This window comes from Meriones unguiculatus, chromosome 6, assembly GCF_030254825.1.
Source record: "Meriones unguiculatus strain TT.TT164.6M chromosome 6, Bangor_MerUng_6.1, whole genome shotgun sequence".
Taxonomy (NCBI): domain Eukaryota; kingdom Metazoa; phylum Chordata; class Mammalia; order Rodentia; family Muridae; genus Meriones; species Meriones unguiculatus.
Genome location: NC_083354.1, coordinates 15,913,040 through 15,940,880, shown reverse-complemented (window position 1 = coordinate 15,940,880; position 27,841 = coordinate 15,913,040). Strand labels below are relative to the sequence as shown.

Sequence of the window (27,841 nt, the reverse complement as noted above, 5' to 3'; positions counted from 1 at the left end):
AACAGGGGAGCTGTTTACAAACCCTAGCGGTTTCTCCGTTGACTCGGGTTTACAAATGCTGGTTTTATACAGAAGCAGACAGGTGCTCTGTTCCTCGCGGCTGTTGAGTTTTTACACTTCGCAGCAGTGTTTTGAAAGGGGATGTTTTGAATGTAAATGAAGGGTCCTGGTAGCGAGGAGAATGTTCTGGTGAGAGCAGGCTGGAGTGTGTTCATTCTCCGTGCTGACTCAGGAAGGTGAAAGGAATGCTGCGTTCGGCGGGGCCCACTCCTGTTCACTATTGTGCCGGTTTCATTAGAGCCCCTGCATGCCGCTCAGCATTCCATTCAGGGCAGGACAAGACCTTTTAATTTGAATTCAAGGACTTTGTTCAGTAGGTCAGAAATTGTACTGTGCGGCTCCTAATTAACGAGCCATTAGCCGGCGTGTTGTGAAACGCCTCTAATCTTGTCTAATTAAAATGCTATGAAGTTAATTCAGAAATGTGGGAAAACTCCGTGCTGGAATGTGCCTTCTGTTTTGTTTATAAATCCAGTGCAGGGAGAAGGGGCCGGTGCTGAGAGAGGTTTGATAGAGCTGAGAAGCACTCCCTGTAGACCGAGCCCAGTGGCCGGCGCGGCTGCGGCTCCTTTCTCCACGTCTGCGCCACAGGAATTAAGCCGGCACAGGCAAATCCTCTTCTGTATCCTGCCTTGCATATTGTATTAAGAATTCCTGAGAATTTGTTTCCCTCCTTTTAAAAAAAAAAAAAAAATCTGAGCACTCACCATGGGACATTCTGAGCCCATCCTTCCGTTTAACTTTTAGCATGTAAAAAAAAAAAAAAGGTCTGTGTTGACCCGTGCAGTATGTTCTATAGTGGCAGCAGAGATTCTTTGTAGCCTAACTTTTCCTTTGGTTTGTTTTTGTAAAAATCAGGATCTCTGTGTTCCCCATGATCTTTATTTTGAATATTTGTCTTTTTTTTTTTTTTTTTTGAAACAGGATTTTTCAGTGTAGCCTTGACTGTCCTGGAACTCGCTTTGTAGATCAGGGTCGTGTCAAACTCACATAGATCCGCCTGCCCCTGCCTCTCAAGTGCTGGGACTAAAGGCGTGTGTCACGACTGCCTCACTGAATATTTGTCGTTTTAAGACATGGCTGCTTTGGCCTAGGTTTAAACAACGAGGAGTACCAGGTGGTCCTCGGCAATGACACGACGCATTACATCATCGATGACCTAGAGCCTGCCAGCAACTACACTTTCTACATCGTTGCGTACATGCCAATGGGAGCCAGCCAGATGTCGGATCACGTGACACAGAACACGCTGGAAGACGGTAAGAAAACACTTCTGGGGCATCAGGTGTGAGCCTTTGTAGGTTTGGTCACTTTCAGGGCGCGAGTCTGTTCGGGTAAATGGAAAGAGTTCTGTTAACCACAGCCCAGTTGCTCTCTCGGCTTTGCTTTTTGCTTTTTGTGTATCTGCAGGCACATACACACGAACACTCCTAAAGTAACTCTTGAAGAGAGATCATAGATGAAGTAAAAAAATAATACGGGATTTTCTAGGCCACACATGTATGCTCTCGGACCTCCCCCGCCCCACCCACTGGTCAGTGTCTCCCCCAGCAGTTAACTCCTTTTTTTTTTTTTTTCTTCCCCCAAGAACGGGTTTCTCTGTGTAGCCTGTTCTGGACCTGCTCTGTAGACCAGGCTGGCCTCGAACTCACAGAAATCCACCTGCCTCTGCCTCCCAAGTGCGGTTAAAGGCGTGGGCCACCATGCCCGGCTGTTTAACTCCTTTTATAAAGGGACCTTAGAGACTCTTCCAAGCTTGGGCTTTCCAGATTGGACACATCACATTACCCTGAGTCTCTCTCCCTCTCTCTCCTCATGAGCTTCACTCCCTCTTGAAAGAAGTACTTCGATCCAGAGGAAGACGCCATACAGCACCAGCGGGTGTTCACGCTCCCACACATACACATGTAAAATAAATATAATAATTAAAAAAAAAAAACCCTCCCAGTTGTAATTCTAGATCCTGGGTTTCCTCGCTCTCCTGTGACTCACTCTCCCTTGCTGCAGGAGGGATTTTGGTAGACTGATTTGTGATTTTGTCTCAGATTATATGATTAGCAGACGTGCCCATATTCATCTCCGGTACCCACCTAACCAGCAGACTGATAGGCATACTTTTACTGCACCCTCCTTGTGGTTCCTTTCTGGCCGGAAGTCAGCCTCGCTGAGATGCTCTGCTCCAGCCAGAAGCATCTCCCATAAGTACGACTGTGCTGAATGGCAACTTGATTGTAAATCTTTGTGAACGACACGTTTGCTCATTTCACTAGTGCCCCTGAGACCTCCGGAAATCAGCTTGACGAGTCGGAGTCCCACGGACATTCTCGTCTCCTGGCTGCCAATCCCGGCCAAGTACCGGCGGGGCCAAGTGGTGCTGTACCGTCTGTCCTTCCGCCTGAGCACTGACAATTCCATCCAAGTGGTGGAGCTCCCGGGGACTGCACACGAGCACCTTCTGGAAGGCCTGAAGCCTGATAGCGTCTATCTGGTCCGGATTACGGCTGCTACCCGAGTGGGGCTGGGAGAGTGGTCAGTGTGGACCTCACACAGGACGCCCAAAGCCACCAGCGTAAAAGGTAACACCTCCCAAGGACTGGTCAGGAAGAGAAAGAATGTTTCTACCTTTGATTTAGAAATTTTCACTTGTAGTTACACGTCATCTGTCTGTATCTATGTAGACATGAGTATATACATTAAGGTTCTTATTTTCGGTTTTATATGTGTGGGTGTTTTGCCTGCCTGCATGTCTACCTCGTGTGTGCAGGGCCCACGGAGGCCAGAAGAAGACGTCAGAACCCTGGGACTGAGTAACTGGTGGTTGTGACCTGCCATGTGGATGCTGGGAATTGAACCCTGGTCCTCTGGAAGGGCAACCCATGCTCTCAACTGTTGAGTCATCTCTCCATCCCATATTTTAAGTTTTTTTTTTTTCACGTTTGCAAATAGGACGTGGATTATGAACTTAACCGAGAAGAAACCTAAACCTGTCCTTGGGACTGGCGTTCAGTTGGTAGGGTGTTTTCCTGACGCGCATAAAGCCTTCCGTTCAACGTGCTTAAACCAGGTCTCGGGGCTCACCTCCGCTGTCCCATAACGCCAGCACGCTAGAGAAGTAGAGGCAGGAGGATGGCAAGGTCGTTGTTGGCTGTGGTTACCGAGTCTGAAGCCGGAGTGGGATATGAGAACCCATCGGAAGAAAAAAGGGTTAGAACAAGAGTGGGGCTGTAGTGTGGTCATAGGGTGTCAGCCTAGCCACGAACAAGGCCCCAGGCTCACAAATAAACTGAGTAATTGATTAAACTTTCCTGTTTGCTGCTACCTTCTCGCCTCAGAGAGTTGTGGATAGGGTTTGCTAAACCCTTCAGAGCTCAGGCAGTCCCAGGCAGGCTGGACACCGGAAGGAGACCAGGAACTGAGACCTAGCAAGTAGTAGTGTGTGTTTTTAAATCATCAGTTCAAAAGACAGGTCCAGTCGTAGGATGTTACTCACGTGGAGTCCAGCGTGACTGATCCGTTTTCATTTGACTGAAAATATTCTGTGGCATTAATAGTGAATTGTAGAACACATACATATACCTATAAATATGTATGTTCATATACAAATATAGATATTATCTTGTGACTTGCGTGTCTTTTTTAGGTAGTTTATTTTAAATCCTATATCTAAGCTAAACATTGCTGTGAAATTTGTAGAAGTAATACTTGTGTTTGCGTGTGTATACATGCATTTGAAGTGTGGAAAGCAGAGAACTTGTGGGAGTTGGTCTCTTCTTCCACACTGTCGGACCTGGGAATTGAACTCAGGTCATCGTATTTGGCAGCAGCCCCCTCTACCCACAGAGCCATGCTGCTAGCTTGTCACTGTGAAATCTTGAGCATTGGCTCAAAGTGTGATGGTTGGACTTTATGTGTTTGCGTGCTGCCCTCTGACGCCCCGTGGGCCGTGGGGTGTTGACAGAGTGCTGTCTGGTGAACTCTTCCAGCCCCGAAGTCTCCCGAACTGCATTTGGAACCGCTGAATTGCACGACCATCTCCGTGCGGTGGCTGCAAGACACCGAGGACCCGGCTGCCATTCGGGGCTACAAGCTGTTCTATAAGGAGGAAGGGCAGCAAGAGAACGGACCTATTTTCCTAGACACCGGTGACCTGCTGTACACGCTCAGTGGCTTGGGTGAGTGTGTGTGTCTGTATCAAGCCGATCCCTTCAGTCTCCTGCTGCGGCTGACTGGGAGAGGGTTATTGCATGAGAGGATTGACCGGATACGGCAAAGAATCGATTGATCCGTGCCGCTACCCAGTTCTTCTCCTTGAGCTGGCAGGGTTGTCTTTCTCCTTTTCCTCCTGCTCCGGGGGTGCGGTTATCTTGCTGAGGATGACTTTTGGTGCAGGGAGATCCTGACTCGTTATTGTGGGTACGTGATGGGATGTAGATTGGGACTGTAGGGACCGGCAAGATGGCTTGGTAGGCAGAAGCACCTGGTGTGCACCTGATGGCCTGAGCTCCGTCCCCGGTGTCAGGGTGGATGGAGGGAACTGACTCCCAAAAGTTAGCCTGTCCTCCACATGTGCGCTGACATGCAGATGCCTGTACTCACACGCACATGTGCCTATATGCAACACACATAAAACAAAGAGTAAGACTGTAGAGTGAAGATTTTGCGAAATGGTTGACTAATACTAAGTACGTTTAATTTAGAGTTTGCCTGGGCGCTGTACTGTATCGGTGTAAAACAATTTACATAAGTGATGCATAATAATGCCCTTTCCTCTGCCCCACATGACTGTGGATATTTACTCCGTGGACTCAGACACAACCGGAGATAAAACACTGACCTCAGTGTCCTCACAGACACTTACCTTTTCTTACCTTTATGTGGGAGGAGAACTCCATGATGTGACCGTGTGTAACGGATTAGGAGAGGGCTGGGGGTGTGGCTCAGGGGTGGAGTGCTCGCCTGGCATGCGCGAAGCCCTGGGCGTGATCCTCAGCTCGGGAATGAGAGAGGAGGGGGATGCTCAGATGGAGACAGGCACACGGGGAGGTCACTGGGCTGCTGTGGTATCTTACGCACACAGTAGGCGTTTGTAGAGCGCTGTGGCTTCTCCTTTTAGAGTGCCAGCTCTTGGGGATGAGGTAAGGGGAGAGGCCCGGTGGTCTCGGTGTGGGCCGTCACGGTTTCCATCCCTGGCTCGACGGGACGTGCTGAGAACCTGCTCCTGCATGCAGGAACACAGAACCCCATCCCGTGGTCCCTCGCCATACTCCAGATGGCAGTGTGCTTGTAATCTTATTATTCGGTTTTTAATTTAATCTGCATTCGGGTAAATGAATTTACTGTCGATCTCTGTCATGAAGCTTATAAATGATGAGAAGTGGCATATGGTCTGGGGCGAGCTTCTTTAATCCACTGGTTACGATGGTGTTCGCCCAGCCTCTCGGGCCCCGCCTTCCATGTTTCTGTCCCCCTGTGGCTTCTCAGTGTGGCCTCCCATTCCATGAGCTCGTCATTGCTGAGAGGGGACTTGTTTTTGTATCCAGTAGGCAACAGGCTGTGAGAAAATTGATGAAAAGCCGTAGATCAGGGCTGGAGGTGGCTCGGCGGTTAAGAGCTTGTACGGCTACTGCAGAGCACCAGAATCTGGTTTCCTGAATCCATGTGACAGCTCACAACCACCTGTAAATGCCACTCCAGGGGTCTCCTGAACTCACACACAAACACTCCTGCAGACACATAAATAAAAATGATTTTTAGGGGCTAGAGCTGTGGCTCAGCAGTTAAGAGCACTTGCTGCTGTTCCAGAGGACACAGACACTCACGTGGCAGCTCCTAACCATCTGTCACTCCAATGCCGGGGGATCTGACAACCTCTTCTGCCCTCCGGGGCACCAGGCACACAGACACACAGACACACAGACACACATGCCGGTAAAATACTCATATGTATAAAATTAACAGACGTTCGAAAATATACAAGGAAAACATTCGTAGATCAAACTAAGTCCCCTGGTTTTTCTCATTTGTTAAAGAAGTTGAAATATGTAGGAGAAACAGAGCTATATTCCTCAGCATCCTTCTTGGGCATTGGTTCCGGCTAGCTTACCCCTCAGAGTCACGTACTTGGTTAGGAAACAAAGACTAAAATAAGCTCTGCTCTTCCGAGAAATTTAGAGAAATGTTAAGACTGGCAGGAAGGGGGCATGGTGGCGCACATCTGTAATCCCAGCACTCTGGAGAGGGAGACAGGAACATGAGTTTAAGATCATCTTCAGCCATGTAGCAAGTTCAAGGGCAGCCCGGAACGCATGGTGGCATGTCTCAGAAAAACAGAACAAAAAAAAAAAAAAAAAAAACCCAACAGTTAGAAAATTCTTTAACATCTCACTAAGATTTGTTACTGTTTTTATCATGTGCCCGTATCTGTGTGGGGCTATGGGCAGGGAATGCAAGTGCCCTCCGAGGCTGGAAGGGGATGTCGGATCCCCTGGAGGTGAGTTGAGCTGCCCAGTGTGGGTACCGAGAGCGCAGGTCCTCCGGAAGAGCGGTGTGTGCCTTACCTGCCGAGCCATCTCTCTAGCCCCAATTAGTTAACATTTCATTTTTTTCTAGAGACGCATGTAGATAATCTATGAATGGAATTAATAAGGAAAAGATACAAATATAGAGAAGTGTTCATCAGTTCATTCATTTGGAGAGAGATGGAGGATGGGTGGTAGGCCCACAGATTTTTTTTTGTTTTTGTTTTTTAACTCTGACGCTCTTTAGACAATAACTGTCAAAACTATATGCCATTATTTTCTCCTATGCTTTAGCAAAGCAGTTCCATGGGGCTATCGAGACGACTCAGTGGTAAATACTTGAGGAGAGTTGAGTCTGAATGCCCAGAACCTATGTAAAGCTAGACATGGTGTCATGTGACCCCAATCCCAGTGCGCCCACACACACTTGGGGACGGGGGACTCTCGGAAGCTCATGGGACAAGCACCAGTCGGCTAGATAAACTGGCCAGCAAGCCCCAGGGACCTCCTGCCTGCCTGCCCAGTGCTGGGTTGTGTTTTCATCTGCGTGCTTCTGGGTCCAAACAGAAGATCCTCTCATACTTGTTAGGCAGGCATGTTGTTGACGGAGCCATCTCTCCAGGCCCCTAAAGTCACCCTAAATGCCTAAACTACAACATGATTTTGGGATGGTGAACGCGCCAGCGCCACTCTAAGTAGCTGCGTGCTTCCCCGACTGCAGATTTAGTCTGACTGATTAGATTGCTTGAGTCGGAGGTGTTAAGGCCTCTGTGGCCGTAGGTGCTGCCTCTCCAGGCATCGAGGCCAGGCCCCCTGCGTCTGCGAGTAGTGAGTGACCCGAAAGGCTGGCAGGAATGCACTTATGTGGGTTCAAGTGCTGTTGAGCTGCTGAGCAGATTGCCTCCAGGTGCCTCCCAACCTGAGACCCCCTGATTCTCATCTTTGTTATCAAGTTCCCACCAGGGCCTGGCCAGGCTTTTGGCAGGCAAGCATTAAGATGTGGGAAGGGAAGGGTGTTCTGTGGAGGGGACAGCTGACCATCTGGGACCATTTTTAGCCAGAGCATCTGGCAGTGGCTGCCTGTTTAACAGAGAGTGATGTGTCCAGAGGGCAGTAGGTTAAGGGAGCCCTGTCTGTGCCTTTGCCTGGTGAATGCCGGCTTTCACAGAGCCGCTGCCTGGGAAGGATGCTCTGGGTAGGGCCAGCTTCACTAAGTGGGCTTGGAAATGAATTCATGTGCCTCTACGTGCTGAGTGAGTGTCGATTTTGTGTAACAAACTGCTCTTGCAAAATTTCATTTTCACACTAACTCCCCTCTGATGCCTGTAAGGCCCCTCCCCCCTTTCTTGTGTGCGATCTCATTTCTGGTAATTAAGTTTTCAATTCAAAAAGTAGGTTGTTGGGACACAGTCTCCCTAGAAATATGCACTGTTCTTTGTTTTACAAGACAGAAAAGCAAATGGATTTATATCTTTAAGTTAGAGAGTGTTTTAATTAAAAAAAAAAAGATGATGAAAAGATGAGAGGTCCAATTTCCCTTAAAACAGGAAAGATGAAGCTAAATGCTATTTAATTGGCCTCCAGTGTTCCTGCAAACACCCAGCGAACGGAATTTAATTGGTATTATTAGTGGGGGATATTTTAGATCATTTCACGCTAATATCACAAAACTCAGTTTTTTAACATGTGGAGAGTGCTTTGTCTATGAGTTGAAGAAATTCTCATGTCTTTAAAAGTAAAATATAAAATAGTATATAAATATTATAATACATGTATATAAAATATAATAGCCTATGGTAAATAATATATAATAGTTTAGTGTAGTGTATAATTGCTTTATATGTACAACGCCTGGGGTTCAATCGCCAGCATTTGGACATAAAGTGTGATATGAATTTACATGGTGGAGAAGAAGTACTTTAGTGTTTCTAGTTTGCTTGGGCTTGACTTTAGAATGCAGTTTGCTTTCCTGGGATTTGGCCTGCTTTGTCGGAGAGAAAGAAGCTTTAGACTTGTGATGTCATCATTTGGGACTCCTGAGTGCTGTACTCAGGGTCCTTCAGGATTTACTCATATTTTTTCCTTTCCTCTCTGAGTGTTCATCTGAGTTAAAGATAATACTTATCACACAGTAAGCAAAAACAACATTAATGACATCTATGTCCCCTGATAGCAGATAGAAAAAATGTCCTCTGTATTTCTTTTTTGTTTTGTTTTTTCGAGACAGGGTTTCTCTGTGTAGCCTTAGCTGTCCTGAAACTTGCTCTGGAGACCAGGCTGGCCTCAAACTCACAGAGATCAGCCTGCCTCTGCCTCCCCAGTGATGGGCTCTGGGGATTAAATTTAGTTTGAGCATCTTGGCAGCAAGTGCCTTTACCTGCTGCGCTCTCTCAGCAGCCGGAGGAGGAGGCTTAAAGTTCTGAAGTTGGTGTCTCTCTTTCCACAAGCCAGTATCACCAGAGATATATCTTCAGATTCATTCATTCAACTTGGAAAACCCCTGCCCTCTGTCCAGTCTTCCTGGAATCGTCTTAGGAACCCAAAGATATCCATCACACCCCCACCCCGACCTTGCCACAGCCAGTCATTTCCAGCATCCTGACAGATCAGACAGGAATACCAGCTAAGTAAGCATCTCTCTCGCTTACCTTGACTCCAAACTCTGCAGCTTGATGACAAATGCTGGTTCTTGTCTTAATCTTTTAAGTGGAGACAATAATAATTCGGCCTGTTTTAGAATGTTAGGATGGAGTGAAATAATGCAGATAAGAGGTTAGCGCAGCACCCTGCAAACTGACCCGAAGCCTGGAAGAGATGCCAGGTGCCTGTTGCTGTTTACACAGTTATTTTTCTAGAGCTGAGAGTGTGGCTTAGGGGCAGAACACTTGCATAGCATGATTGAAGCCTTGGGTTGGATCCCAGCCTTGGGAAAAAGGATTACTCTCCCAGGATGGAGTCTACATCAGATTTTTTTTTTCCCTGAGTGTTTTGTTGGTGGTGGTGTATGGATTTTTTGAGACAGAGTTTCATAGTTGGTCTGGAATTTGCCCAAGGCTGGTCTTGAACTCCTGATCTTTTTGCTTCCGTCTCTCCTGTGCTAGGATTACAGGTATGTGCCACCTCAAACCAGCTTTTCTTTAGTACTATTTTTCTCATGATTAGTACATTAGATAACAAATGTTTCTTGGGATATAAACTATGTTTGAATGTGTGGGGTGAGTATGTGGGGTGTGTGGGTGTGTAGATTAAGCTTCAGATTTTATTCAGTGAGTTTAGATGGAGCCTAAATTTTTTGCATTTCTTCCTACTTTAAGAACATAGAAGCTAAGCCAAGGGTCAGCAAAATTTTCTCCTGATGAGCCAGAGAGTAAATACTTTAGGTTTTGTGTGTGCTGTGGCCTGCATTCTTTTGTCTTCACAAAACCCCTGTGTTGAAGCCCTAAGCCCTAATGTGCAGTGTTTAGAAACAGGACCTGTGAGAGCATGATGAGGTTAAGTGAGGTCATGAGGAAAGAAGGGAAGGTATATATTGTGAAATAATCATAACATAGGAAAGAGAGTTAAGTATCTAGGTACAAAAGATCCAATCATGAAATAAACAGCCCAGATATGAACCTGTCAAAGCCCATGGGAAAGTTAGTCTCATGCAACTCAGGAAAGAAAAGGAACGGAGTTGGGAGGCTGGGAAAACACAGACAGATTGGGGCTTTCCCATTCCCCTCTTTCCCATAAATTCAAGATTTCTCATCGTGCTTTTGTTTCCATTTGTGAACAGAGAATTACATTTTGACTTACATTTCTTGTACCCGAGGAAGAGTTCCTATATTCCCTTTCCTGGTTTAAACTAACTTTTTACACAGTTTCTCTTTCTTCTTCCTGCTCCTCCTCTTTCTCCTCTTTCTCCTCTTCTTCTGGATTGCAACTAAGTAGACTTGACATTTTAAACACAGCAGCGTTATGCTTGGCAAGGATCACATCAAGAAATGGTCATGGGCTGGAGAGATGGCTCAGTGGTTAAGAGCACTGGATGCCCTTCCAGAGGACCTGGGTTCAGTGCCAAGCACCCACATGACAGCCCACAACTGTCTGTAAGTTTTAGTCCCAGGGCATCTGCTACCTATTTCTTTACTCCTTGGACACCAGACATGCATGTGATACACAGACATCTACATAGACAGAATGTCCATACACATAAAATAAAAGTAAAGTCTTAAGGAAGAAGAAAAAAGAAAAGGTCTGTGTGTGGAGGGTGAGGGGATGTGCACGGGTGAGTGTGTCTGTAGAAGTCAGAGAGGCGTGGGCAGGCTGTGGTTGTGAGCGGCCCTGCGTGGGTGCCGGGTACTGAGCTCCAACCCTCTGAGGAGCAGCTTTCCTCTGTGGCAGTGGAAAGCCAGGGGCTGTGCGCCTGTCACAGGGATTCAGCCTCATGATGTCACACAGAGGCTGCCTTAGAAAACTTGGATCTGCCTTCCCAGCACTCGGGAAGCTGAAGCTGGGCGTCATAAGGGTGAGGCCGGGTGGGAATGCAGAGCTGGACCCCGTCTCAGAAAAACAAACACCGGAGCCAAGACCCCCTAAATTCGTGATCGTCTCCCAATACCACTTTATTTGTGGACAGTGAAATAGGAAAAAATAATATTTTTGACATGCCACAGAACAGTAGGCTTTTGTTTTGTTTGGAACTGTTTTTGTTTGTTTGTTTGTTTCGCTGTCCTGGACTCACTTTGTAGACCAGGCTGGCCTCAAATTCACACCCTCGCCCAAAATAGTATTCTCTCTAAAATTATCTTACAACCAATTGTATCTAGACATGTCTAACCTGTGACTCAGAGACCAGACGTGTCCCAGCATAGCTGTGAATGAAACACAACCGTTAGCAGAAGACACCACCACATCACAGTGTTGGAAGATAGGGCATCACGTGATGGACCGTTTTTAGTTGAATAGGGTCTCGGGCATCTGACCGTGAAGCACAGACATTTCCTTTCAGAATGTCACCTCAAGTCCAGAAGCATAGGCTGGAAGTTTACTGACGTGCTGAACTTGGGCCTCCTCCGTACCTGTGACTTTGACATCTGAGAGGAATTAATGTATTGGTGCTTTGGTTCTCCAGCTTTTCGGCCAGGTCTATGATGTGGGCCAGCGTTTTACTCCATCGCTTGAGTTAGCTCCCAGGAGGTTCCCAATGGCAAGTCTAACAGAGCATGCTATCTCCCGAGGACGACTGATTACTCTAGACTTGGTGAAACTCATGTTAGGAAGTTATGACAGTGTCAGATTAATTCTGCCTTGTATTGAGGGATGAACAAGGAATTAAGCAAATAGCTTAATTCCATTTAATTTGAAATATAAACAGTGTGTTTTTTAACCCCCCAGGTAAACCTGGGAGCCTGTAGTAGACCTTGGAAAGAGAATATTTTTCAGCCCACTCGGTCACGCGATGGGTCTTGGCTCTAAGGTCCTGCCCTCGAAGCCCTCCGCAGCTCTGTGGAGTGCAGTGGGCACAGGCTCAGTGGAAGTCAGCAGTCTGGACTGAAGGGCTGAAGGGGCCAGGGCGTTCTCGGTTCTCCGTGGCTACCGCTACGACCATGTCATAGAAACTCCCTGGCTTTGCAAGTCAGAAAATGACCTAGAGTTAGGAAATTCTGATAATGAGCTTCAGTAACTACTGACAGTGAACCCCAGAATCAAAGCTGTCCCCGCAACATGAAAATGTGGCCCCTGTGGCTCTTTGCTTGACTCTTTGTGAAGACGCTGCCTAGGAGACAGAGGACACTGGTAAAAACAGTGTGTGTCTTCTCTTTTAAAGGGTTTATTTTATGTTTCATACATGTGTGTGTATGTGGGGGTGTGTGCATTGTGTACTCTGTGAGGACTGGTGCCTGAAGAGGCCAGAAGAGAGTGCTGGATCCCTAGGCCTGGAGGCCTGGAGTTGCAGGCGATCCTGAGGCAGCTGAGCAGAGTGCTGAGAACCAAACTTCCATCCTCTGCAAGATCAGTACCCACTCTCAACCCCCGAACCATCTCTTTAGGTTCCAGAAGAGCAGAATTTCTAATTCTGATTCTAGGAGGGAGACAATGCGTGCTTTTCTTAGGGATATTTATGATTGTTTCTATGCAAGTTTGTCATATTTGTTTTATAAAATTATAGTCGTGTTTTTTTATCATCTCAATCATGTATTTACTCTTCAGTTTATTTGCAGTTATTTAAGTTTTTTTTTTCAATTGTGCATATTAGTTGAACGTACACACTATGTATCAGTCACTGTGTTTGTTGGCTCCCAGAGCGTGGATGTTCCGACGTCAAAGTGTTTTCAGTTGAGTGTGGAGGACTGAGCAGCGTTTCTCAGAAGATATGCTGCTGATATGTAAATTTCCCCATAGGCCTAGTGTTCTAGAAGGTCAGAGAATAAATGACTGGTTTTTGCCACATGAAGAAGACTCTTTTTGCCTGGTGGTGTGGAAGAAATCCACTCTGCTCTGAGGTGTTTAACATGCACAAAACCAGAGCGATTCAAGAGGAGCCTGTCTGTTACGCTGTGGCCGAAACCTGGTTGAGAGGGTGCAGAGTGATAAGGCTCTGGAATCAGCTCGTACCTGCGTTGTGAGGACTCCTGTGCCCTCAAGCCTCCGCAGCGTGAGATGCAGGAACTCCTCAGATGGGAAACTGCAGTGGCTTGTTCTCAAGAGATAGCTGATAACGGCGTAGCTTTAGGGCAGTGAGAAGAGCGACACTGGAGATGAAAGATCAGCAGATGGCTTGCTGTCATAGCCTAGGGTGACCAACATGAGAGCTGAGACACTGGGAAGATGGCAGATGAGTATTCAGGAATACCTCACTGCTGGGAAGCCCAGCATATAGCTCAGGAGAGGCTGTGGGAGACGAGGGTCAGAACTGAGGAGTCTGTAAGGTACGATTGTTAAAAATATAGATAAGGGCTGATGAGATGGCCCAACGATACAGATCTAATGACCTAAATTCAGTCCCAGAAAGCCTTATAAATGTGAAGGAGAGAAAACTCACTCCACAAAGCTGCCCTGTGACCTCCAGGACGTGCACACAGACACAGACACACACACACACACACACTAATGCTAAATCAGTAAAATTACTTTCCAAACATTTAAACAAAATATAACTACATAACTATTGGAATGTCTAAGGTTTTTTAGTGTATTATCTTTCTACACAGCCCTGACTTTCCTGGCACTCACTATACACCAGGCTGGCCTCGAAGTCACAGAGATCTGCCTGCCTCTGCCTCCCAGGTGCTGGGATTAATGGCGTGTGCCTGGTGTGGTCCATGCTTTCTTAGGAAAGTATGCCAATTCTGTATCACCCAGAAATCTCCTCTCCAATGTTTATCCTAAAGAAAAATGAAAAGGGGTGGGGTCTGGGGAGGTGACTCAGAGCGATGGTTGTGCAAGTGTGAGGACCTCAGATCAGATCCCTGGAACCCAGTTTTTAAAGGTTGGCATGGCTGTGTGTACCGGTAGTCCCAGCACTGGGGTAAGACACCAACCAGGAGGATCCAAGCTTGCTGGCTGGCCAGCCTAGCTGAGATACCTAGTCTGAGCTCCAGGTGGCGTACGAGGCTTTACACAAACACACACACACACACACACACTATATATATATATATTTGTATTTATATAAATATAAAACAAGTAGTGTGTTTCCATATTTCTTAGAGTTGTTATAGCCATCTTTTTAAAAACAGTTTTTTGTTTTTTTCCAAAAAAAAAAAAAAAAAAAAAAGTCAAACCCAACAAAATCTTTGAGGATAGAATTTTCTGGGGTTTTGCCCCCTGAACTTTTGAAGTCCTGCCTTGGACAGCCTTCCCCGTTTGAAATTCCGGAGCATGAGCAGTGCTCCCTGAAAAAAACATCTGTCTAGTTAATCAGATGAGCTGCTGTGTGCAAGCAGAAGCCCAGTGTCCTAGCTACTTAAAAAAAGAAAAGAAAAGAAAAGAAAAACAAAAAACAATAAAGCAAAGGTTTCTTCCCCCTCTAGAACAAAATTGGTGCATTTGCCTAAATGGCCTTCCCTTTTGTGGGCTTAAGGTTTTACTGTTTTAGCAGCTGCGTGGTGGGAGGGGCTTCAGCTGCATCTGGTCTCTCTTTGTGGGGGACTGAAAAGTTGATGTTTGTTCTTTTTTTTTTTTTCTCAGTAAAGCAGTTTACCCATAGGCGAGCAACTTTTCCTTTTAGGACCTAAATTAACTTCACGCGATTCACAAGCTTGCGTTCGTGCTTAGGGATAAAAAAAAAAGGAGAACGAAGAAGCCAGTGTGCCCTAAAAGCCCACAGCACAGGTAAGGGCAGATAACCCTTTGACCTTTGGCGCCGAGCGGAGATTTACAGTAGTCACTTCACACACCGGTCTGAAAGGAGCCCGGAAGAAAGCCAGGCCCCTGTGGAGAGCAGAAGCCGGCTGAGGAAGTCCTATTCTTTCAAGTAGCTCAGAGGCTTTGTTTGGCTCTTCTCTCTCTGCAGAGCGGACTAGCGATGGTGTAGCGTTTCAAAATGGACTGTAACTCGGGGTCACTTTTAGGGTCTGATATGATGGGGTGGGTGCCCCTCTGCTTCCCGGCTCTGTGCACACCACCTCGCCCTGCCAGCGTGTGTCAGGTTAAATTCCTGTTGGAAATACCTGGATGGTTCCGGTCTCTGTCTCAGCTTTTGTTTCGGGGTGGGGTGGGGGGCGTGAGGGGGTTGGCTGTGACCAGATCAAAGCCAGGCCCTTGCCTGTGCCTTGGCAAAATCCTGCCCCCGAAATGCATCCATAGCCCACTTGGTGTTTGTTTTCTTTGCTTATTTGTTTAAGAGAGAAAGAAGCAACAGGAGACTTTTTCAGAAAATGGACATGACTGAAAGATGAGACCAGAAGTCACATCAAAAACAAAGTACACGGATTTTCCTGTTTGCCTGTTGGGGGGAGGGGGGATTTTAACCTTCGTTCCACGGGACACTTCAAGTCAAGACGCTTTAGGAAAGGCTGTGTTTTCCATCTGCTATTAGGCCTGTTCAGTAACTCTTTAACTGATGGCCTCGTGGTGTCTTTATCTCCCTCTCTCTTCCCAGTTACCCCAGTGTTGTCTGCTTGTGTTTAGAAATGCTTCAGACTGAATTTACAATTTCACCTCCTGCTGCCCTCCCGAGAGCCCAAATGCCGGGCCCCGTCCACTTAGCTGCCGGCTCCACAGAGTCCAGCCATTATTCTTAGGAATCAAGTCTCTGTTAAACGTCGCAGTGTCCCTGTTTTAAGTCTGTAGTCCCCGTAAGCGCTTGTCTCTCCCCGAAGGAAGAGGCCTTGTAGGGAATTAAATCAGCGCTGTCCCAGGGCCGACCCTCCGACCACTCTGGAAGCTTCTGGTGGGTGTAAGGAATTCTCAGATGTGTGAGGTCCTTAAAGAGCTCAGTTAAAGAAGATGAGATTTTTTTTTTAACGCTGCCATTAACACATGAAAGGAACTTCTGGGTGGAAAGAAGAAAAAAAATTTGCTTTACAGCAGTAATTGCCCTTGTGGGTTTTATTTGGTTTTGTTTTGAACTTTGTCCTTTAAAAACTTAATGCAAATGAACTTTAAGGTTTGTACTAATGATCCTTTCTGTGAGTGAGTGAGGGGCGAATGACGTTAGAGAGGCCCTTAATGGGGGAATGTTTTTGTCTTAGCCTTTAAAGACAGTTTTGTATGTTTTCTTTTTTTAATGCAGTAATAAAATGTGTGTCACAAGTAAGTGAAGGCCTATGTAATAAGTACACATGGTAGTAAAAATATTGCTGGGGCTGGGAGGTGGCCGAGTAGGACATCAGAGCAAGGGTCAGGCCCTGTCCTCATCGATGCAGGAGAAAAAAATTAAAAGTAAAATCACTGCAGCTGGGGAGAGGCTTCCTCTGTAAAATGCTTGCTACATTATGAACGTGAAGGCCGGAGTTCTGTCCCCAGAACCCATGTGACAAGCTGTACGTGGTGGGGTACACGTGTGACCCCAGTGCTGCGGAGGCCGAGGCGTGACGACCTCTGGGGCTTGAGGGCGGCTGCATTTAGTCTAATCCCTGAGCCTGCGGCCACAGGCGGATGACACCTGAGGACTGACTCCCACAGTGGCTTTTACAAGCATGTGGACATAAACGCACACATGCCTGCACGCGCACACACAGACACACACACCAAAAAATAGAAAGAAAATAATAATTAAAATATGTTTGAACTTTGAAAATTAAATTTACTGGGGCTGGAAAAGACGGTTGAGTGGTTAAGCGCGCTTTCTGTTCTCCTAGAGGGCCTGGGTTCAGTCCCCAGTGCCCACCTCATATTCACCTGTAACTCCAGTTCCGGGGAGCCAAGGGCCCCTTCTGACTTCCAGGAGCACCTGTGTATACACACACACACACAAACACACACACACACACGAAGACAAATCTTTGACTGGTGTGTGTGTGTGTGTGTGTGTGTGTGTGTGTGTGTAAGAGGGGGAGAGACAGGGAATGTATTGGGTGGTTCTCCTTTTCTACCAGGTGGGACCCAGAGGTCAAACTCAGGTCATCGGCCTGATGACCTGTGCCTTTACCCACTGAACCATCTCAAAAGCCTATACTTTTTAAATATCTTTAAAGACTTATCCATCCATCCATCCATCCATCCATTTTATGTATGTGAGTACTCTGTCTGCACGTACACCTGCACGCCAGAAGAGGGCATCAGATCCAGTATAGATAGTCATGAGCCACCAAGTGGCTGCTGGGAGTTGAACTCAGGTCCTCTGGAAGAGCAGATAGTGCTCTTAACTGCTGAGCCATCTCTCCAGTCCCTAAAATATTTTTTAATTGAGTATACCTAGATGAATAAATTAGGGAAAAGATAAATAATGATTAGAAATGTACTGAAACCCAGATTTACCTCTTCTGTTGTTATTGAAAGGTGATGTGGGGGCTGGAGAGACGCCTCAGAGGTTAAGAGCTTTCAGAGGTCAACTCCTAGCAACCACATGGTAGCTCACAACCATCTGCAATGGAATCCGATGCCCTCTTCTGGAGTGCATGAAAGCAGAGCACTTGTATACATAAAATAAATAAATAAACTTGAAAAAAAAGGTTCTATACAGTCGTCAGAAACTGAGTTTCCAAGTGTCTCTGTAGCCAAAGCTACAAGCACTGTTAGCTAGGAGACACGTGAGTGTTTTAATTGTTAGGGAAAGGCTATAATAGATAATGAAATCATTAAAATACAGTATCCTAGGAAAGCCTCACTCTGTGTGGAATTGTTGGAGGTTCTCTCGCGTCTCTACAGTCTGTATCTTAGATTTGGACATGATGGACAGTGGGGAGGATGGAGATTCCCACAGTCTCCGGGTTATTCAGCTGGGTGCAAGATTTGGGGTGACTTAGAGGTAATCACAGGGGAAATGATCAAAATCATTTTTGCTTTTTTTAAGGATTTATTTGATGTGTGTGGACATTTCGCCTGCGTGTATATATCGCAGCATGAATGTGCCTGGGACTGGAGTTACGGATGCCTGTGAGCCACCATGTGGGTGCTGGCAACAAAACCCTCCAGGTCCTCTGGAGGAGCAGCCAGTGCTCTGCGCACCGAGCCATCCCTCCAGCCCACGTTTTGACGTTCACGTTCTCCATCTGAATAGGCGGGCACAGTCATCTTCAGCTTGGTTCCTTCTCTTGAGAGTGACCTTTTGCGTAAGAGGAAAAATCGTGGCATGCAGGCCTCCAGTCAGGCCTGACCAAACAGGAAATTACGTGTAGACACTGAGAACCTCTAGACGTTCAGAGACCCTGGTCAGTGGCGGTGCTTGTGTGAGCCTCATGCGCTCTGCCATGGATTCACTCTGCCCTCTTCGTCGGGCGCAGCCCTTGGTTCCCTAATCCCCGTGTATGCGTGTTTTACACACTGGTCCTCAGTGGACACACCGAGAACTAATGTGTGTGTGCTGGCATGAGTGTGTGTTGGCGTGTGAGACTGTGCGTGAGTGTACACACGTGTGCACACAGGCCAGAGGAAGACGTCAGATGTCGTGGTCTGTCTTTTTCTGCTTTATTCTTTTGAGACGAGGTGGGACCTCTCGCCAGCACCCCAGCCTCCCTGTCTCCACTTCCCACAGCGCTGGGGTTCCAGGAACACATGACCAAGCCCAGCTCTTATGTGGGATCCAAATCCGGGTTCCCAGGCGGGTGCTTTCACCCACTGAGCCATCTCTCTGGCTTCTGCATTTTCATCTTAAATTAAAAAAAAAAAAAAAAAAAGTGACCCCAGGGTCGGGAGATGGCTCAGTGAGTAAAGGTGCTTGCTCTCCAAGCCCGAGTTGATACCTGGGGCCCATGTGGTAAAGGAGAGAAATGATTCCTAGAGGTGCCCTCATCTCCACACCTGCACTGGGGCTAATTCACTGACACATATACTCACAAATAAATTAAGTTGAAAATTAAGACACACACACACACACACACACACTCTTCCACTATACCAAATCTCATCATTGCCACTAGGTATCAGAAGTCTATGATTTGAGTAGAATTCGCATGTGCTACTTACAACCAAGTAAAAATGTTTGCTTGCGTTAAAGAAGTGAAGGGCTTCACATCAAAGTAGATTTCCCAGCGAGGCGCTCGGCTCGGCGGGCGTGAGTGAGCTGTAGCCCCGTGCCTTGTGACTTCCGAGGAGGCAGCAGTGAGCAGAGGGTTTTACCCCGTGACCCATGAGGCTGCTCTTTACAGCGTGTTTCCCACGTGGGAAGACGCTGAGCGTGGTTCCAGTCTCCCTCCAGCTCTCCCACCCTGCAAGCACGCTTTGAACCACCCAGGGTTGCGTGTTCGAGGGACGCTTATCAAACTACAGATGTTTTTGCAGCGCGCCTGGGCCCCTCCCTCCGCCCAAGTTCCCGTGGCTCCGAGAGTGATGGATGGCATGTTCACGTTGCTTCACAAAAGGGTCAAAATGCCATGGTGGGCCCATGACTGGGAGACGGAGGACTGTTAGCCCTGGAAGGAAATTTATTTCATGGCTTCGGGGGAAGTTCGGCTATCATGAATAGGCTTCCTCTGCCAGTCTATAAAAATATTGTTTGTAGGGGCTGATGTATGTGAGGCGGACAGAGCAGCTACTTAAACAAATGTGAGGTAGGCGCAGGGGTCTGTGAGCCTGGAAGCCTCCTCCAGGGGGCTTCAGGGCAAGCTCTGCTCTTGATGAAAATACTACCAGGACCCAGGAGCTTTTATTCCTTTTCTCATGTAGCAATTTTAACTAAACCTCGCTTGTAAATTTGATAGCTTCCAATCGTCTTCTGAGATGTGCTAACACTCTTTCTTGTGTCAGAACTGAAATTTATTTATGATGAGCAGTGTCCATTCATTTTACTTGGTTCTGGGGTATTTTGTTTTTGTTTTTGTTTTTTTAAGGCAGGGTCTCACTATGCAGTTCTGGCTTGCCTGGAACTCACCGTGTAAACCAGGCTGGCCTCAAACTCCAAGAGCTGTGCTTGTCTCTGCCCCCGGAATGCCTGGGTTGAAGGACTGCCCCACATCTGGCCCCTTTAAAATTATTTGGGAGCTTGTACATAAACACACCCTCGTTAGTACTTTTCATATACTGCTGTCATGAATTTGGGGACAGCTGTACTGTTCTGCTTCTGAATTAAAATTTTATTTTATCTTATATGTATGAGTATTTTGCCTGCATCTGTGTTCGTGACCCCATGTATTCCTGGTGCTCAGAGGACAGAAGAGGGCGGCAGATCCCCAGACATTAGAGTTGGTGCTGGGAATCAAACCCTGGTCCATTGGAAAAGCAACAATGGCTCTTAGCCGCTTAGTCATCTCGCAGGCCCCTAAACTGCTGTTCTTTTGCAATCTTCGTGTTTGTTTGTTTCTCCCTATCAGGAAATTATCAGCCTTCAGCTTCTCTGTGTTCGATGATGGTACAGTGGGAGCCTGAGCTTACAAAACAAGACCTCTGAGATGCCTCTCTTCCATGCTGACCCACAAGGGAAGGTCTCTTTAGACATAAGATCTGATTCCAGCGGTGGGGGTGGGGTTATGCCACTTTTAGATTAGTTTTTCCCTGTGTGGACAAGTAGGGTTCTCTTCCGGCAGTGTTCAGATAGAGAGCTTTCTACCCTAAGCTTTGATTAATCGTGCTGTGTGCATGCACAGCTTTCAAAAATACCTTCTTAGAAAAGAAGACATCTTGGAATCTGACGTATTAAAGTCAAGATGCACGATCTGAAAAGAAATAATACGATCAAAATGTTGCACACACACACAGAATTAACTGGGGAAGCCTTTCGCCTCCGTCCGGGTCTTGAACAGTACTCGCTGCTACAGAGAGGCTTCCCTGAAAGAGACTTCAAGAGTCTATGCTTATTTTGATAGGAAATTGATTCTAAAATGTCACATAGAAAGGACGCTTCCCTTGAATTATCCTGCACTCAGTAGGAGAGAGGGGAGGTTGTCACCAGCCGGCCAGGAAAGGTGTGATTTGTGTTCTGGTGCTTCAGGAGGCCAAACAAAAGGACCCAGTCATTTCAGATTTACACAGAATGCCCTCCCTTCGGCTTGCAGGAAAGCTGGGGGGGGGGGGGGGATGACTTGGGCACTCCACATGCTTCTGGGTCAGTTTTGTAACATTTTGGCACAATCAGTCCAGGTAAATGTGAAATTTGTTTAGAGCCCCTACGTGGCGGAAACTATTCACAATAAACAGAAATGCAGAAAATCAGCATGTAAATAAAATGGGAGAAGTTTTTAATCTTAAGCTTAAAGCAAGAGTGACATTCTCAGGTCTAACACGTTTGTGTAAAACACTTTTGAGGCTCTGAATCCCCCCCCCATTCTAGTAAGCGTGTTGATCACATGAGAATGAATCCTGAAAAGACCTGCTGTGTGGTGAGACGGACAGGAACTTAGAACGTTGATGGGTGTATGTGTGAAAATACTGAAACCCATTATATTTGCACGCCCACTTTAAAAAAATCTTGAGAAAGAGAAAGGGGCCTATTCCTCTACTCATGTCTCAAGAGCAGAGAAACTCCAGTCCCTAGGGGAACTTGAGGCCAACCCGCTGTTGAAATGTGCTTTGGGCTTTCTGTGCTGCTTGCGCTTAAGTGCCAGTGTCTTAAAGCCACTGCAGCTCTCTGCCTTCCTTTCCCACCCCTCCCCCTCAGCATTTTCCTGCCCCTCTGCCTGCTGGACCAGACTTGGGCTGGCCCCAGATTCTGTGTCAGAGGCCACGACCCAGGTGTCAGAGCAGCCCCTACTGCCGGCCTCCCCTCTGAATAATTATATGGGGGGCATTGTCTGGGAGGGACAGGCTCCGGGCCAGTGCAGTCACCCTGGCTAGCCAGACCCAGGAGAGCTCTGGTTGGGGTTGCTGGGGAACAATGGGCCTGGGCAGGCTTGCACAAAACCTGACCACACAAAAGATTAAATGAAAAGTGGACATGCCATGGGTGCTGGGCTTCACCCCGCCGAGCCTCTCACCTTCCTAGCTCCATTCCCGTGTCCTCTCTTAGTATCTTTACACGAGCTGACCCCAGGCCAGCTAAGCTTGAGAGTGGCCTTTACCTTTGAAAACATATTCCGGCTCGACGGCTCGCAAGCTTGGAAGCTGTCTTAATTGAGGCACACCGTGGCTGCTATTAGCAAAGCTTTCTCTGAGTACGTCATGTAGAGCAATACGTAATGAGCTTTACATTGCACTCTTATTCTCTTTTTATCCTGACGTGTGTGTTTGTGTGTATGTATACACATATCTACATGCCTCCTGAATCTGTGTGTGTATGTATATTTTATTGAAATAAAAACCCTCACAAATTAAAAAAAAAAAAAAAAAGCACCGCGTACCGAAATTAATCAGACCCCAAAACTATATATCCCAGTGACCTTCTGCGTGGTTAAAACAGCTCCTCTACAGCTGTGGACTTCACATGGGGTTTTACACTTTCACTGTCAAACACATTTGTATACAGTTATCTGCCGCCAGAAAGGAAAGATCCAGGGTTAGAACTAAATCACTTAGAGCAACACATAGCGGCTTTTCCAGCAACGCTGTTTTCTTGAGGGTGTTTCCGGTTTGTTAATTGAAGCCGAGGCAGCAGAGGAGGCTGAAGTCTTGAGGATTACTTCCTCTTCCTTTGATGCAGGGGGATTACTTTTCCCACCACCTGGGAGTTTTTCATAGAAAAATAGGCAATTAAAACTCTCTGCGCTTCGGATTTGAATCCGAGAGTCGGCTGGGAGGGTGGCCCACTCCACTCTTGTGAGGTTTTTCTCATGGTCCTAACCTCAGGTTTTCTCCTAATTTTATCAAACCCTGACCTCTGGCTCCGGCCTGGCTCTTCTGGAGGCTCCTGGGGCCTCAGGAACAAGCAGCAACAGCAGGAAACAAAGGCTGGCCTTCATAACCCTGGCTTATCTGTGTCTTTGGTCCGAAGCCCAGGGCTTCGTAAATAATTGTTTTCTGGTGTGGGTTTTCCAGGACACAAGCCAAAGGGCTGGCCTTGTATCACTGTTCGTTTGGCTCGAGCTCCGTGCTCATCAGCGTTACTGCACTTGGTGGTGGTCAGGAGAAATACAGTGTGGAAATTACATTTCCGTATACTATTATCTATCTATATTCTCTCTATATTAAGTGTTTGTTTGGTTTTTTGTTTTACTTTTAAGACAAGGTTTCAGTTCTGTATCCCAGCTGGCCTGGAACCACCGTCTCCTGTCCCTGCCTCCTACATGCCGGAAACACAGGCTTGTGCGAGCCTTGCTCGAATGTTTTCTCCGTAAAGTAGTATACCCCTTGCTGTTTGTGCTAGTTAGCTGTTGGTGTTTCGACTTGACACAGGCCAGAGTCATCTGGGAAGAGGAAGCCTCAGCTGAGAAGGTTAGCCTGCAGGCAAGGCTGGAGGGCTTTTTGGACTTTGTTTTGTTTTTTAATTATACCCTTTCCCTCAAACAGGGTTTCTCTGTGTAGCCCTAACTTTCCTGGAACTCCCTTTGTAGACCAGGCTGGCGTCGAATTCATAAAGATCTACCCGCCTCTGCCTCCTGAGTGCTGGATTAAAGTTGAATCCACTGCTGGGCCCTTTGATTGATTATTGGTATGAGAGCACAGCCCACTGTGGGCCGTGCCATACCCGGGCAGTTGGTCCTGCACAGGGTAAGGGAGCAAAGGCAGCAAGCCATGGGGAGCAAGCCAGTAAGCAGCACTCCTCCCTGGCCTCTGCTTCCTTCCCAAGGGGCTTTTGACTAGTGTTTTAGCACAGCCACAGAAAGCAGACTAAGACACTATTTCAGTTTCTGACTTGTTTTTCTTTTCTAATACATACTTGATCGCCCTAAAGGGTTATATGAATGCCATTCATTCAGAGAGGATGACCCTTTTCAGAGATAACCTAATCTAAAATCAGGAAAGAGAGAAAAGGGGTTCATCCCAGAAGAAAGCTGTTCTTGGGACTCCCGTGTTCTCATTTGCACACTCTCCGTCATTTTACTCTGACTTCTCAGACACGAGCAGCCGTTGACCACTGGGTTTATAAAATGAGCCAAGCATAGAAGTGGAGAGTCAGCAGCCCTCTGCCACGCAGGTCCTCAGGTTGAGATGGGGCGCTTTCTTGATGCTCCTCGGTGCCTCTTCCTAACAGCCCCGTTCAGCCAGCTGCCTTGTGTATCTCTAACACAGCCTGCAGAGCGCAGGCTGGCTGAGGCATGTGACCGCCTTGTGGAGGCTCCCTGCTGCAAACGTGGACTCTTGGGCTCCTCTCCTGGCCTGCCTCTCTGCTTTCCCTGAATTAGAAGTGATTGCTTTCACTTGTGAAAACTGTCAGAGCGCTCACAAACTCCTTTTCACCAGTTACATCTGTCTTGCACGACACCTGTTTCTGTTGTCGCCACAATTCCTTACTACCTGGTCTGTAAACCAATCTGAGGCTGAGAATCCATTCGTCACCTTAGCTTTGCAGATGGTTCTGATGAGGAAACCAAGCCTTTCACAGCCAAGAGCCGTCAAGCCTGAAACCTGAAACCTCCATTGCTGTGTCTGTCCCCTACCTGCTTGTCAGTTAGCAGCAAACACAAGTGTCAGTGCTTTTCTGATTATCTTACAGGATAAACTTCTTTAATCTGTGCCTTACAGGTGAGGAACCAGCATCCAGACTTAAACAGGCTTATGCCAGAGGCTATTGCACTAGAGCGTTTGTGTGTGTGTGTGTGTGCGTGTGCACACATGCACAAAAAGTGCCTGGGATTAGACTCCCTGGAGCTGGAGTTACAGGTTACTGTGCTCTGTGGTGTTGGGTACAAATGAGCAGCAAGTGCCCTTCACTGATGAGCCAACTAGCTGGCTCTCGGCCTGCCCTTTTCCCTGCGTGGCTGCTGATTCAGACTATGGTTTGGTGACATTTCCTCAGGAGCTGAGTTCTGTTAGCCCTTCTTTCATTGGCCTGTTTAAAAGTTGGTGCCCGAGGCCTTTCCACCCTAAGGGAGGGCGGGGTGGGTCGTCGCGCTCCTCATTGACTTGCACAAGACGCCATCTAGTGGTGAAAAGAGAAAAATGGAGGTTTTTCTAGTAAAATGGGAAAGGCAAGCTTTTTTAAAAAAATTTTTTTTTCAAGTTTTTGTATGACCTTCAGGGGCATGTTGCAGTGAAAAATGAGCACGTGATACCAAAACCTTTAATAGGTAACGAGAGATGGCTGTGGTTCCGAGAGATGGCTCGGCAGTTCAGCATTCCGGCTGCTTGTTAGAGAGTCCGTTTGGCTCCCAGCATCCATGCCCCGTGCTTCACAACCGCCTGTAACTCCAGCTGTAGGGGATCTAACACCCAGGACGGCGTCCAGGGATACCTGCACACTTTCACCCCTACCCACACACACACATACATAAAAACAAAAGTAAGATGGAAGGGGAAGAAGATGCAGTTGGTTCTCCGTTGTCCCGTTCCGGCGGGCCGGACCAAGGGGAATTATTTCCGCCGAGTACGCCAGATGGACGATTTTGGCCTTGCTGAGACTAGCGCTGTAATGGCCTTCGCCTTTCCCGTTCTGGCTTTAGGACACTGAGCGTGATAACTAATTCTAAAAACTGGGTATAGCTAACAGATTGGATTAATCTTAGGGTCCATCTGCTTGCTGTTTCTAGTGCTAGCCCCAAAATGCTTCCATATTTCACTCTTATGAAATACATTACTGTTCCTTAGTCAGGGAAGGCTTGTTATCTTCGGGGCCGTTAGATGAGAGCTTTCGTACTTGGGTAACGATGGATGTGCTCCTTTGAGAGGATTAGATGCCCAGGATAGGAAGGCAACACACAGTCCTGTTGACCCTTCAGTCTTAGACGCGTGTCAGACACACACACCTGCGAACCCTGGGAATATTAATGAGGACAGTGAACTGAGCTCAGAGTGTTTGCCGATTGCTAATGTGCTAGTATCCTGGGCTTCAGACCTGCTTTCTATAAGCAGGTATCTTCGGTCTTTAAATCCTTGCAAGATGACTTGTGAATTTTTTTAAAAGAGCAGGCTTGCCCGGTGACTCCCTACCTGATTTGTTCTCTCCACAAGCTCAGCTATTCAGACTATCAGTCACCCAGGGCAGAGTGAGGACCAGGAGCCTGGCTGGCTGACGAAGGAAGGATGCCCAGGTGTCAGGCAAACATTTGCAGAGTGTCTAATAGGCTGATTTCACTTAACACTCAGAGAGTGTCCATCGGCGGGGTTGCCTTTTACCTCCAGCTTCCACATGGAAAACAACAAGGCATAGAAGAAGAGGAGCTTGCTTGGATATATGCAGTTAGTAAGTAACACATATAGAACGTTCAGGGGTGTCTTGTTTCATCTTGAGACAGGGTCTCGCTATGGCCGTGGCTGGCCTGGAATGTGCCTGGAATGAGACCAGGCTCTGGAGCACACAGGGACCCCGCTGCCTCTGCCTCCCGAGTGCTGGGATTGAAGGTGTGCGCCACCAAGCCCAGCAGAACGTTCGTTTTCGTTAGTTTCTCCTTTGGTGTCTTCAGCCTGAAAGCAGAGGCTGGCAAGGTGGCTCTGTGCTTAAGGGCACCTGCTGTGAGGACCGGGACCCTGAGTCTGATCCCTGCAACCCACGTGGGAGAAGAGAATCGTTGCTCTCAGTTTGTCCCCCGATCTCCACATGTTCTCCATGGCACACCTGCGTCCACACATACATACACATGCACACAAAATGAAAAATAAAAGGTAACAAAAATGTTCTGAGGAAAAGCAAGGGCTGGTGAAAGGGCTTAGCAGTGAAGAGTGCGTGCTTGCTCTTCTTCCAGGGACTCAAGTTTGGTTGCAAGTACCTATGTCAGGAGGCTCCCAGATGCCTGAAACTGCAGTTCTGGAGGATCTGACACTTCAGACCTCCAAGAGCACCTGGCCTACACACAGACAGACAGACACACACACACAAATGAAAATAAATCTTAAAATAAAAACTCAAAAGTAGAAGCAAGAGTTGTGGGTTTGAATCCTCGAGTCTCAGACAACCCCTGGCTTTTGATGGACACTCTGCAAATGTTTGCCTGACACCTGGGCATCCTTCCTTCGTCAGCCAGCCAGGCTCCTGGTCCTCACTCTGCCCTGGGTGACTGATAGTCGGAATAGCTGAGCTTGTGGAGAGAACAAATCAGGTAGGGAGTCGAGGCCCAGAGCCGGCGGAGGACACACAGCAGCGTGCCAGGGCCCTTGTGACTAGAGGTGACTCCTTCGAAAAGACGAGGCACGAGCATTTGGTTAGAGTCCACAGTCACCCTGGTGCTGGTGCTCCAGCGCTGAACCCTAATAACCAAACATTTAGGGGGGCAGTGACATGCTCAGAGCATAAAGACACTTGCAATCCAGACCTGGGGACCTGAGTTTGAGCTCCAGAGCCCCCAGAAAGCTGCAAGGATAACACTAACTCCACAGAGGTGTTCTCTGGCCTTCACGTGCATTCTGTGGTGCATGTGCGAATGACACATGCACACATACATACACAGTCATTCACACACACTCACACACACACACACACACACACTACTTTTTTAAAACATTAAAACCTTTAGGATTAAATTTATATCAAATCGAATTATTTGCGTTTTTCACCCCTGACCCATTTTTATATGTGTCCAACTTTTAAAGCGATTTTTAAAAAGAGGTAGTTAAGTTTTTTAATTTTAATTTTTAATTTTACGTGCGCACACGCACAAGCCATGCAAGGTGCCTGTGGAGGCCAGAAGAGGCTGTCATATCCCATGGAGTCGGAG

At 47.3% G+C, this 27,841-nt stretch overlaps 1 protein-coding gene across 1 annotated transcript in view; it reads left to right on the top strand.

Annotated features, from left to right (window-relative positions):
- The window catches only part of Prtg (protogenin), a 96,433-nt gene that overhangs the window by 48,558 nt on the left and 20,034 nt on the right, over window positions 1–27,841 (top strand). The window contains exons 9-11 of the mRNA XM_021637973.2: window positions 1,155–1,319; window positions 2,331–2,636; window positions 4,044–4,232. Of these exons, the coding sequence (XP_021493648.1) occupies window positions 1,155–1,319; window positions 2,331–2,636; window positions 4,044–4,232 (660 nt within the window). The remainder of the gene's footprint in view (window positions 1–1,154; window positions 1,320–2,330; window positions 2,637–4,043; window positions 4,233–27,841) is intronic.